General features: G+C 51.4%; 4 protein-coding genes and 1 non-coding gene across 5 annotated transcripts; 4 read left to right on the top strand and 1 right to left on the bottom strand.

Moving 5' to 3' along the window:
* Positions 1–1,713: 1,713 nt before the first annotated feature.
* ColSpa_00571 (N amino acid transport system protein) lies at positions 1,714–3,137 on the top strand (the record flags this gene model as incomplete). The annotated part of the gene is made up of 2 exons (XM_049266783.1): positions 1,714–1,833; positions 1,893–3,137. 2 exons carry the CDS (start codon positions 1,714–1,716, stop codon positions 3,135–3,137), a joined length of 1,365 nt encoding a protein of 454 aa, XP_049122740.1.
* A 2,437-nt stretch (positions 3,138–5,574) lies between these two features.
* On the top strand, positions 5,575–7,624 carry ColSpa_00570 (Kelch repeat-containing protein; the record flags this gene model as incomplete). Its single annotated transcript, XM_049266782.1, has 3 exons — positions 5,575–5,626; positions 5,681–6,504; positions 6,575–7,624. The coding sequence occupies 3 exons, from the start codon at positions 5,575–5,577 to the stop codon at positions 7,622–7,624; spliced, it is 1,926 nt and encodes a 641-aa protein (XP_049122739.1).
* Positions 7,625–9,232: 1,608 nt separating this feature from the next.
* ColSpa_00569 (putative THOC5 family protein) lies at positions 9,233–10,588 on the top strand (the record flags this gene model as incomplete). The annotated part of the gene is made up of 4 exons (XM_049266781.1): positions 9,233–9,461; positions 9,514–9,764; positions 9,813–10,377; positions 10,440–10,588. The coding sequence occupies 4 exons, from the start codon at positions 9,233–9,235 to the stop codon at positions 10,586–10,588; spliced, it is 1,194 nt and encodes a 397-aa protein (XP_049122738.1).
* A 94-nt stretch (positions 10,589–10,682) lies between these two features.
* On the bottom strand, positions 10,683–11,502 carry ColSpa_00568 (UPF0676 protein; the record flags this gene model as incomplete). The annotated part of the gene is made up of 2 exons (XM_049266780.1): positions 10,683–11,318; positions 11,374–11,502. The coding sequence occupies 2 exons, from the start codon at positions 11,500–11,502 to the stop codon at positions 10,683–10,685; spliced, it is 765 nt and encodes a 254-aa protein (XP_049122737.1).
* A 1,076-nt stretch (positions 11,503–12,578) lies between these two features.
* Positions 12,579–12,666, top strand: ColSpa_tRNA_016. Its single transcript is given in 2 exon segments — positions 12,579–12,615; positions 12,632–12,666. It is a non-coding gene; the product is annotated as a tRNA-Gly (tRNA).
* The last annotated feature ends 98 nt before the right edge of the window (positions 12,667–12,764 follow it).

Raw genomic sequence — 12,764 nt, 5'->3', positions numbered from 1 at the left:
AGGCGTTATAACAACATGATGCCTGACAAAACCCGAATACATCGTCCTAACCTGTGATTCAAGCCCTCCGCTCGAAATGTCAATTATTAGCGGCGGCTAGTTTATTGCACATGTCGGAAGCTCTCATTAGTTATTGATCAATCTGAGATGTATTGAAAGCTAAGGAAGCATGTTTCTTGGCCAAGCCAGTAACCGATTCCATCAGGGAGTCGTATTTGCTTTTCCAAGCAACTTTTCAACCCAAATAGACAAAAACACGTTGATTAGAGATTAGGATAATCAAAATTCTCACAGCACAAAGTATTACAGATGCCACTCGGACTGTCACAAAGCAGTAACAGAACCGCTCCATAACAAGCTACAACTCAAGAGGAGCTTGTTGGTATATACAGAGATAAGCCGAGGCAGTTCCAACAATCTCAGTCTTAGGAATTTCTGAGTTCCCAGAGCCATCTGACGTTTCTTTGGCATTGAATCTAAGAACCTATTGCCCCCACAAATTTAGTAAAAGCTATCGAAGAATGGAGTTGTGCAATATGACATCTCAATTTTCAAAGACCCACAGGCCGTAACATTGCACTCGGTTAGACCTAGGGTATACTATAACTATTCAGCTACGCTGAGACTAAGCACAGAGAGTAGACTCACTCATTGCGCTTGGAGTAATACTATGAGCGAGACAATCATGATTAATATTGCAATTTGACCTCGCATATCGGATATAGAGATGTAGAGATCCCAGACTGCTTTCATGTTAGCATAGTGATCTAGTATTATGCACCCAACATGTGGCGATGAGATGTATACTGCCAAATGCCTAAATCCAGTACTGATGGTATTGAAATGTCCGCTTATTTGCATTGGGATATGGTGTTCAAGACTCAGGTTCAGTCTAGCGATAGGGATGGTGGTCAAATGAGCCTACACGGACATTGCACGACTGACTCAATGTCTCTTCACAAACATGCCAGTTAGTAGCGGCAGTTCAAGTCTGTCACGAGTTCAACCAAATCCTTGACCACTGCATCAATTGTTCTCTCTTTGAGTTTCATGTTGATAGCTTGGAGTCAATAAGCTCAAGAAGCACAACGTGCAAAGAATGATAGTGCGAGTTTACTCTCTTAGCTCAACTGGGTGGCAGGCCTTCGGCTTTTCCTGGTTTTTTTCTTTATATGAATGGAGTTGCACTGTATTTTATTTTCATGACTATGTATTTTAACTGTTGATTTTATCGGAAAGAGCGACACAGTATATTAGGACTGCTAGTTGCTTCGTATGTCCAAGCGGAGAGGTGTACTTAATGGTAAAGTGCTAGTTGATGAGCCTTTTTGCCGAATTTCTTTCCAAACGAGTCACCGTTGCAAAATACTAGTTGCAAACCCAGGGTGACAATCCATGACGCGAACAACAAGATGCAGGATGGCGACCTTCTCCTATCGAACTAGGCCCGATACTTGCGGCCTAGTCGACAAGAGTGCCATTACAAGATAAGCGCCATGGGTCGGACAGGAAGATGATAAGACATCAACCCGGCAACGCTTATCAAGAACCTGGATTGCTCAAGGGATGACTTACCCCGCGCTTTCAATTACAAAGGAGCACACATGCATTTGCACGTTGTTTCTGGTTCCAGTCCCGAGACTGCGGTTTCCCAAGGCATAGTCACCTCGCTCTGCATCACCGACGGGGGAAGATCGGCATTTCCAGGTCGCAATGAAGCAACATCGCGAGACGTACGACAGGAGAGAACATGATGTTGACGATCACAATGAGGCCAGTCGGCCAGTTGTGTACGACGACCTCGACCCGTTCGGGCACGAAGAAAATCACCAGGTACGTGGTTTTGAACGAGCTGTGATATCAACGCGTTTAAACAATCAAGCTGACTTTAGTTACAGATCAAATATAAAACAATGTCATGGAAGCTTGTCGCAGTGCTCATGATAGCGGAGATCGTGAGCAATGGCATGCTGTCCCTACCCTCGTCCTTGGCGGTCGTTGGAATTGTCCCCGGCGTGATACTCATCGTCTTTCTTGGCATTTTCGCGACATACACCTCTTGGCTCCTGGTACAATTCAAGTTGAGGCACCCGGAAGTCCACTCGATGGGAGATGCCGGGCAGATCCTCTTCGGTCGGCCCGGACGAGAACTTCTCGCTTTCGGGACCGTGGTCTTCGCCGTCTTTGCGACAGGCGGCCAACTACTAGCGGGACAAATAGCGTTGGCGACGCTCAGCGACAACAAACTATGTCTGATGCTATACACTGGCATCTTCGCAATCCCGACATTACTTTTCAGTTTCCCGCGGACTATGGACCAGCTCTCATGGCTTTGCATCCCATCGGTTCTGTCGATCCTCATCGCGGGCATCGTAGGCATGCTCGGCGCAGGTTTGCACCCGGCCGCGGACCGGCAAGTCAGTGTCGCCGTCTCCTCCGACTTTTATACAGCCTTTATCGCCATCACAAATCCGGTCTTCGCGTATGCGGGTCACTTTATGTTCTTCATCCTCATGTCAGAGATGCGCCGCCCGCAGGATGCCATGAAGGCGGCATACACCCTTCAAGGCTTCGCGACGACATTTTACGCCGTGTTCGCTGTCGTATGCTATGTCTATCTCGGAAGCGAAGTCGCTTCGCCGTCCTTTAGCAGTTTGGAACCGAAGTGGGCGAAGGCGGCGTATGGGATTGCGATACCCAACTTCCTCCTCGCCGGGTCGCTATACGCACATACAGCGGCGAAGTTGCTCTTCGTGCGCATATTTCGCAAGAGTCATCACCTCCATAGCCACACTGTGGTGGGATGGGGCACGTGGGCGGTGCTGATCGTGTTGATGAATGCTGCGGCTTTCGTTCTCGCCGTCGGTGTGCCGATCTTCAACTACCTCATTGGCATTGCGGCGAGTCTATTCGCTGCGTGGTATACGTATGGTATCGCAGGCGCATTCTGGCTGCATGACAACTATCATGACTATGATGGGTTGAAGCAGTGGGCGCGAAAGTGGTTCCAGACTCTGGTGGCGGTGATGACCTTTGCTGCCGGGGCATTCATCTGCGTTGCTGGGACATACGTCACGGTGAAGGGCATCGCGAAGGCGTATGAGTCTGGTGCTGTAGGCGAGCCTTTCAGTTGCTAGACCGAGAGGAGATGCAGCTCGTTCTACTTCAGGGGCAGAGAGCTCCCCAAAACAATCATGCAGAATACAAATTGACTTGCATCGGTCAATCCGAGAGCAACATTGCCGTCTCACTTGGCTGGCTCAAATTGACAAAAATACCGGTACACTAGCAGGGTACATTGACGGAAAAAAAGGATTTGCATTTGGGAACGGGAATCAGGCCGACCCTGTGAAAGAAAATACAAACGGTTCACTGAGGGCCGCTTGCGGACAATCTTCTCCTTCAACGGACTTGATCCCCAGCCAGCTTTTACGAAAGCCGCCCGACACCAGTTGGCAAAGACAGAAATGAGCTGATGACAGTTGAAGGATTTCCCTTAGGTACGGTCAGAATGGCAAGGATCTTCCTGGGTGACGTCAGACGCGGCGTTGTAAACCGCACTTGATCTGGTCCCCGCTTCCTCTCTTACAAAGTCCAATAGAGACCTTCATAACCATATTGGGTAATTACGGCCGCTTCTAAAGGTGTGTCGGTGTGCTCAACCGTTTAATGAACAGCTATGAGTTCCACCGAATCAACACCAACACGCGACACACAAGGACCAAAAGATCTAGCCAGCCAGGAACTGGAGCTTGTGCTGCAGGGTTCCGATGCCCTGCGTTTCAACCGCTCCATGTCTGAAATCTCGATGGGGCCGACTTTTAGTCCCCATTATGGACTACCCTATAGCACAGCCAGCGTCGCATTCATACTGCGCTGGGTTGCCAAACATGGCCTGCTGATGATGACGGGTGAAGTCATCGCCGCCAGACTGTTACAAGTGGGCACCCAATCGCCGCAGCGCGCCGGCTCGGTTCCTGGATGAATCCAGCAACGACCGGCAGTGCCCAGGCCCTTCCAGGTTTTAGCTCCGTGCCTTTCCCATGGAGCCAGTGCCATGACCGTCCCCTCTCTCGCTTAGAGAAAACCGGAGGTCTTGAATGGATAGAAGGAAACGGATGATATTGTGGCGTTCTTGTTTAGGCTTCTACCAGTAGTTCGTCTACCACCACACACCCGGTGTCTCCACGCCTCTCGTTCTGTGCCTGTGCCCAAACGAGCCTTCCAGTCTGCCGGCACCTGTGTGTCCCGTGTCTATCGGTCTCCGTGTTCCATCCACTGGTTGGCTTACGGTCGTTTTGGTTCCATTGATGTGTTCTTGGGTGAAAGCTATCCCTCCACGGTTTCGATCTAGTTGATTCGGACAATTTCAGGCAGGAATCCAGTTTCTGGACAAAGGTTAGGGCTTGGTGTCTTTTTTCTTCTTCCAATTCTTCATTCTTGATTTATTTCCAATCCATCTCTCTCTGCTCCTTTTTTGTTGGAGCAATTCACAAAAAGCCAAGGGCTCAGTCTTTCAAGATCTCACGAACGGCCCTGATCGCTCTCTTCTGCCACTTCTACCACCCGTCCCCCCTTGTTGTAATCTTATCTCCGTTTCTCTTCCTTGTGAGGAGTGACCTCACTGCTCTGCTATCCTGTTGCTTGTGATTGCGGGCGATGTGACAATCCCTACCACCCACTGCATGTGGCGACATCATAGTGTGCTACGAGCCGTCCAACTGCCGTTTGCACGTCAGAGTCGCCTAGTCACTGTCAGCCTACCCGTCACTATCTTGCATCCCTGGCCGCTTTTGCCACGTTTTCACGATGTCTTTTGTTAACCTCTCTCGCCCCCCTCTCGACCATCGTTCACATAGCGATTCACATGTCCGGCCAAGGTTCAATTCGCAAAACACATCCGATCGCCTAAGAGAAGGATCTGGTCTCAGACCACAGCCATTCTCAATGATTAGCAACATTAAGAAAGGCAGAAAATCAGTATTCAAAGAGCTGGGACTTGACGACGACTTTAGCGACGATTGCGGCTCCTCTATCACCGAGTCATTTCAGCATTCTTCCGAGCGGAAGGAATCAATGTCAATCGAAAAGGAGTTTGGACAAATAGCAGGGTTGGTGTCTAAGCGTGGCGATACCTCGAACGACGGCGACGACGACGGTGACGACGGCGACGGAGCAAACAGGCACTCTGATCCTGAACAACGGGAGGCCCCTACCGAGTCTCGTTATAGGAGCTCAAGTCAGGTTTCGAAGCATTCGTGGTATAACAAACTGTCACAGGGCTATCGGCGCCCGCGGATCAAGACGGCTTCGAGTGCACCACCTCCCACCGTGTCGAGTCTACAGCGGCTTGGCATGATCGCTTTGCTCATTGCTGTCATCATTCCAGCCTTTAGTTATAACAATGGCCATCAGAAAATTGGGAGCGGGGCAGACGCCGGCGCGATACGCCCAAGAGAAACGACGTCAACAAATGTCTGTCTAAGATGGGCCCAGCAAGGTTAGTTTGTTCTCTTGACGAACTGGGAACCTGACTAATAATGAACAGCGGCCTTGCTCAACGGAACTTTGTACATGTATGGTGGTCAGTCCAAGACTGAGGCATCGCAGACCGTTAATACGTGGAGTAAGTACCGGCCTCATGGGAGGAGGTGAAGCGAGACCTAACAAGTTCACACAGACAATGACTTCCTTACTCTCGACCTGACGAAATCATGGGATGCGACATCGCCTTCCCTTAAAGACATGACGATACCCAATGGACCCCCGGCTGTAGCCAACGGTTTCTTGTGGCATGATTACAACAATCTTTACCTCTATGGCGGACAATTTGCAGACAATGACGGCGCAGAAGGCGTCTACGCCACGGTTGCTCCGATGTCAATCTGGCGCTATTCCGTCAAGGACGGTTCCTGGATTGAATTCAAAGACCCTCGCACATCATCTGGCAATTATTCGACCGCAGGCAACACGCCTGTCCAGCGCTCTGCAGAAGGCGCTGGCTTGTCAGTACCCGAACTTGGTTTGAGTTGGTATTTCGGCGGCCATCTTGACTGGCTCACGACTGAGGGCTGGTCGACTCAAACTCCTAGAGTATATCTCAAAAGTCTTCTGGAGTTCACCCACCCCGGCTTCATGAACACCGGTGTCGACTCACTGCGTGGTGCTGGGGCCGCAGACGGTGGTGTCTTCCGTAACATCACGGAGGGTGGATTGCAAGAGACTGATGCCTTTCCCGAAAGAGCGGATGGCGTGCTAGTATTTGTCCCCGGCTGGGGTGTCAGAGGTGTTTTAATTGGCATGGCCGGAGGATCAGACAAGACGTTCGTCGATGATCTAGGGACGCTCGATGTCTTCGATATTGCTACCTCCGAGTGGTACCATCAGCGGACGACCGGTGACAGGCCATCTGTGCGCGTCAACCCTTGCGCTGCAATCGCTAGCGCTCCCGACGCTTCGAGCTTTCAGATCTACTTCTTTGGAGGCCAGAACCTCCAACCCTTTGTAAGTTCTTGTGTCGCATGAACAAGAGATTGTCCTGAGCTAATGATGCATGCAGAAAAACCAAACTCAGTATAATGATATGTACATCCTTTCTATTCCTGCGTTTACCTGGATCAAGGTGGACGCAGGTGATGGAGTACCCGCGCCTCGAGCCGGGCATACATGTACCATGCGCGACGGTCAGATCATCGTCGCGGGTGGATATATCGGCGAAGAACCCAAATGCGAATCCCAAGAAGTCTACGTGTTTGACGCGAGCACCCTTCAGTGGTCAAGCGGGTTCAAGGCTGGGGACCATCCAGCGGATCTGAGCTCCGAAAACTCAGTCCAGGCGGGATCTTACGGGTACAAGGTACCCGGTAAGGTGCAAAGCGTCATCGGGGGCAATTCGGAGGGCGGAGCCACCGCAACGACCCCCGCCGCCGGCCCTGCTACCGGCGGTCCGTTCGCAACAGGCAAGCCTCCGGTTTTCACAATCACGCAAGGTGGCTCGACCGCAACGATCACCTCATTTGGTCCTACTAGTACTTCTGCCCCTGGCGAGAGTTCAGGTGGTAGCGGAGGTACCAATCCTGGTCTCATCGCAGCGGGTGTCATCGCTGGGATTCTTGGTGCCCTTGCGCTGTACCTGGGTTTCTGCGCCTGGCTTTACCGACGTCAGGTTGCCGCTTACAAGCAGCATTTGTCCCAAGTAAACCGCTACTCGGGCGCTAGCCCTATGCATTTCGGAGCCGCCAATTTCTTCCCTAGCCGGGCCGAGAAGAACAGTCGCGGACACAATCGCGATAATAGCACAGTTAGCGATGAGTCCTTCTCGTGGGTCGGGACTGGAGTGGAACCAAAGTGGATGACGGATGATCCCACCCCAGGCTCCGGATCTGGTGGCACTGCCAACGTCAGTGGTAGCGGGCTGAAGAGGAAGAGCGAGGATGCGAGGACGTTCAAGAGCGGCCCGAGTGGAACCGGGAACGACCCGCGAACAAGCTCCAGCAGACATGCGAATACCGACAACGAAAGCATCTCAAGCACGGAGCAGCTGCTCGAAGGACAGGAGCCAAGTTTCTTTTCGGTTGTCATGGGCCCTAGACGTGCTCTGAGGGTTGTCAACAGCACCGAGTGATAGAAAACACGGACACGAATCGGGAGGGATTGGATAACATGAGTGCACGAGAATACGACTTCCTGTATATACACGTCTGAGGGGAGTACCCGCAATCGCTAGATACCCTTCTTATCATGTACACGTATTGAGAATTGAGCAATTTTGCACAAATCTATCTTGATCTTCGCGGAATCTTTCCAGGGCTTTCCTGTGTCGGTGTGGGATTTTTTCTTCCTCATTCGGACGGTTGTGTCTTGGGGCGCGGAACGCTGCCCCGACACAGAAAATGCACCGTGACAGTAGCACGACATGTGCTCACAATCGATTTGGTAAGTTTCAAAGCGAGGCATGCAGAGACACATGGCATCGAGACAAAAACAAGGACGATTTACTAGCAAGACACAGAAGTTTGAGAAACCCTCATGTGAACAGCATGATTTGTAGAGTGCATGTCGGCCATGACGCTTCGGGTAAGGCAAAGGAACGGGCCGGGTGAACGCAGCTTGTGACAACGAATAATAGCACCAAAGAGAGAAAACATCACTGTCGATCGCTTTTTGGACTCTTGTGCATATCTCCCTACAATACCAATGTGAGCACAAAGTAATTTAGACTGCATCCCAACACATCTTAGCACGGGATTCGGTCCTTTTCACGCTTGTTTACTCGTCGTTTGGAGGATCGGACGCTAGAGTTCATGGAAGAAAGCTGCAGCTCAAGGTTTGCGAATGGATCCCAGCCCAACCCCACAACAGCCTATAACGGAGATCCTGTGGGGTCCTGGGCAGGCATTTGACATGTCAATTTTGGGAGAGCTCATTTCCCTTTCAAACTTTGAATGTTGTGCTATTTTGGTGGACAAGCTAATGTCATTAAGAAACGTTCCGAATGTCTCGACGCCAATCAACCAAGTCCGCACGCGCTTCGAATGATCTATCGAGGGACCGTCTTGTCATATTTCCACCTCTTGACTCGCAGCCACCTGAAAAGTGACAAGCCCAGCATTGCGACACTAAAGACTATGCTGCATGCTTTCGAGAGGTACAATGTCGACGATCACGTCATTGACTATCCCCTGGATCTTGAGTCAGCCTCAGCAGCACACTATATTCAGACCATCAAAGAATGCAGCGCCGGTATTACCGATGTCCTATATGGATGAACCTTAAGCAGAGACTGCAGAACAATCCGGTGAGTCCATTTAGTCGACGAGATCAACGCTGCATCACAGCCCCTTGCCTACCTACCCTGCATAGCTCTACCTACCACATTCGGTCAAGTTGGCAATCCTCGATTGGCGCACTTTGAGTCCCGCGTCTTACCGGTCACTTTATTTGACGCTAACGTCGCGGCCCGCCATCTCCACACGAGACGGGCATGCCGTGGCATCGTCGCGAAGATCGACATCTCACCAGGCTCATTTCAGATGTCTCACGACATTGCACCATCCAGCTGCGATGGCACGTATTCCCTGTGCACTGGTGGAAGAAGATGCTTTGATGGTGTTTATAAACGGGCGTGGAGGGCCTCTCTACTGTGGGGATGTTGGGTAGCTCAGCAGCTCAGTTCGACGACGCCAGCCTGTCTCTCGTTTGTGCCCAGGTCTCATTGTGTCCTTAGCCCGTCATGAAGTTCTCTCTCAGCTCTCTTTTGCTCTCAGCAGCGTCGAGCCTGGTTCTCGCCCTACCAATCGACGAAGTCATCGTGTACGATGCAATCATCGTTGGAGGCGGCCCTGCAGGCCTCAGCGTTGCGAGCGCCCTTGGTCGTGTACGCCGTAGAACTCTCTTAATCGATTCTGGAGAGTATCGTAATGCGCCTACAAGGCACATGCACGACGTCCTCGGTTTTGATGGTATGAATCGATGGCAGACAACTCTTTCTTCCCAAAATCTAACACTCATAAGGCGTTACCCCCGCATGGTACCGATACGCGGCCCGCGAGCAGATCTCTCATTATGATAGCATTACCTTGACCAACGGCACTGTCACTAAGATCGCAGGCAATGATGCAGACAAGTTTATTGTAACAACCAACTTGGCCAACAACTCAGTCAAGAATGTCCATGCACGCAAGGTCATTCTTGCCACCGGTCTGAAGGATGACCTCCCCAACACGCCAGGCTTCTGGGAGAACTGGGGTAAGGGCATTTACTGGGTATGTTCTATGATCGGTAATCACTCATTGCTTTTTTAACACTCTTAGTGCCCTTGGTGCGATGGAAACGAGCACGCAGACCAGCCCCTTGGTCTCCTGGCCGGCTCCTTCGACGACCTCCCCTCCCTCGCCCGCGAGATCCTGACGCTCAACACCGACCTCATCGCCTTCGCCAACGGCACAGATACACCCGAGGCTCGAGCCAAAACGGAGACCAAGAACCCCAAGTTCCAGGAATACCTCGACTTGCATAACGTCACGATCGAGAACCGCACCATCACGGGCTTCACCCGTCTTAAGGATGGTGGCGATCCGGCCCACGACCCCTCGCTGCCGACGGCACCGGAGCTCGACCTCTTCTCGGTCAACTTCACCACGGGCGACCCCGTCCAGCGCGCTGCCTTCTTCGTCAGCTTCCCCGACGAACAGCGCAGCAAAATCGGCGAGGAGGCCGGCGTGCAGCTGTGGGGCGGTCGACTAGCGACTGACGTCTCCAAGGGGTATGCGACGAACGTGCCAGGTATCTACGCCGTTGGTGACGCGAACTCGGATAACAGCACCAACGTGCCGCATGCGCTGTATACCGGCAAGCGGGCGGCTGTGTTTTTGCATGGTAAGTTTTAGCATCGCACGACGCTGCTCTACTCGGGGAGAATTCGCTAACATTCTTGGTAGTGAGACTTGCGAAGGAGGACCAGGCCAAGGAGACCGGTGTGAATGTCACCGCTCTGAGAAGAGAGCTGGAGTTGGAAGAGCGCTCCATCTGGGACGTCGCCAACGGCCAACCCGGTGAACTTCTGTACGCTGGCGAATACGACCAGTGATTTTGGACACTGTTCATTGTTTTATGACCTTTAAAAAGTTTCCAAATTCTAGTTAGGGTCCCGACAAGAGATACCCGATGTCGAATCTTCTTGATCAATGTGCCTCGTCCTCAATTTCCAAGTTGCCGACTTTGAATTTCTTGCCCTTCATGTCTGCGTAGTCGTTATGATCATGGTAGTTCTTCACCCGCTCTCTAACATACTGCAGCCCCCTCACTGGCTCAGCGTCCTCGGCATCTTCCCTTACCAGCCCGAGCCTCTTTAATAATGGCGACGGCGCTGGTTTGATGTCGACGTCGTCACCAGGCCTCACAAAGTAAAACAAACCCTGGCGAAATAGGTGAGCCTGGTCCTCGGGCGGCCTCACTACGCGGTGTGTGGTGGACTTGAGGTAGCCCGCAGACCAGAAATCGAGCGTGTCGCCAACGTTACAGACGATTCCGCCGTCGATGGGCGGCACATAGCGCCAGTCACCCGCCGCAGTCTTGATCTGTAGGCCCGCAACATCCTGGCTCCAAAGCAGCGTCAAGGAACCAAAGTCAGTGTGGGCCCGTGACCAGGTATTTGCGACTTTGAGGTCGTCAGCAAGGGGTCGCGGATGATAGCCCATATAGCGGAGATGATCTTCGCTAGGGGACTCGTAGGCGTGGCGGGAGGAGAAGTAGTCTTCGGGGAGCTCGAGGATGATTGAGAAGAGGGTGAAGACTTTGCTCGCCAGCTCGAGGGAGCGCTGATAGGTATGTGAGTACCAGCATTTCAACAATCGCGCTCGATCGGGATCTTACTCTCGAAAAGTCTTCAATCTCTTTCCTGAAAGGGTCGAAGAACGGATGAAAAGGCTCGTTCTGGTAATTTGCGATGAACTTGGCAATATTCACGGACTCTACATTGTTGAGCACGTCGGTGCCCTGCATCTTTTTATCATGCGCCTTGAAACATCGTTAGTTTGGCAGCAACTTCAGATGCAACATGGATTGCAGCTAAGCTTACCGGTCTGTACCCAAAGTAGTTGCCTTTGGAAAAGTCACAGGTATTGCCGGGCCTTGCCTTATCCTCTACGGGGAGGCTGAAGAATCCTTGCCCAATGTCATATTGTTGCTGCACTTCATCCGATGTGAAGCCGGTATTGATGAGACTAAAAAAGCCAGTCTCTTGGACCTAGGGATCTCCTTAGCTCTGGGACATCTTGGCGCGAAAATGTGAATTGGCTTACTGCCTGGCGGAGGTCTTCAGCCAATTGCTTCTTGCCTCCCGGCTGGTCGAATTTGCCGATATCAACTACAGCGATCTCTGCCCATGGGAGCTCGTATTTGGTTTTTGCTGGACGTTGCCATTTTGGCAATGGGACTGTTTCTGGAGAAGTGGCTGACGGCATCATACGTTGCAATGGTTTAAAGTACACTGAAATGATATTCGCCAACGTAGAATGATGCCATGAAGTCCGAATTGCCTTTCATAAATACCCCTCGTCTGATGTCAGGAGAGTAGCTCTCCCGCGCCGGTACTATCTTGTTCATCGGAGGGCGATCGCCGGATTTGGAGCACGCCATATATCGACAAAATGAGGAACATAAACAATTGGTCATGGTTGGTCTGAACCTTCCATGGCCCGCTTTACTCTTTCTTACGCTGTCACTCCCCGCATATCGGATACAGTATGGTTGGTTTATTTCCGTGAGAATTTGGCGAATACTATGGCCTCGGATCATTGAAGCTACATTGAACGTTGAAGAATTACTATCATTCCTGACAACGTCAAGGGGCCAACCCTTGGGTAAACCTTGGAATACGCCTTGTCCAGCAGCAAGCTCTTGGCTGACGCAGGTCGTACTAGTAATAAGGTCTTACACATCAGAAATGTTGACATTGAGTGATCAAATAACCACTCACCGCTATCAAGTTCGTGAGGATTAGTCTCACAACATGAGTGCTTCCACTTGAACCCACAATACGTCCCCACTCCAAATCCTTGGTTCTGAAGCGAATTGGCGCATCTGTAGTGTAGGGGTTATCATCCCAGCCTTCCATTTCCACGCAAATGACAGCTGGGGACTCGAGTTCGAGTCTCGACAGATGCATACGTGCGCAATACTTTTGACTGTTGTTTCATTTGTTTAGTTTTGCGATGATTTTATACGCATTTCCCCCTTGTGCCTAGAACCTCGATGAGAGTAAA

This window comes from Colletotrichum spaethianum (genome assembly GCF_022836535.1).
Source record: "Colletotrichum spaethianum MAFF 239500 DNA, contig01, whole genome shotgun sequence".
NCBI classification, from domain to species: domain Eukaryota; kingdom Fungi; phylum Ascomycota; class Sordariomycetes; order Glomerellales; family Glomerellaceae; genus Colletotrichum; species Colletotrichum spaethianum.
Note: the sequence above shows the minus strand (reverse complement) of the source record. Positions and strands in the feature narration are given on the sequence as shown.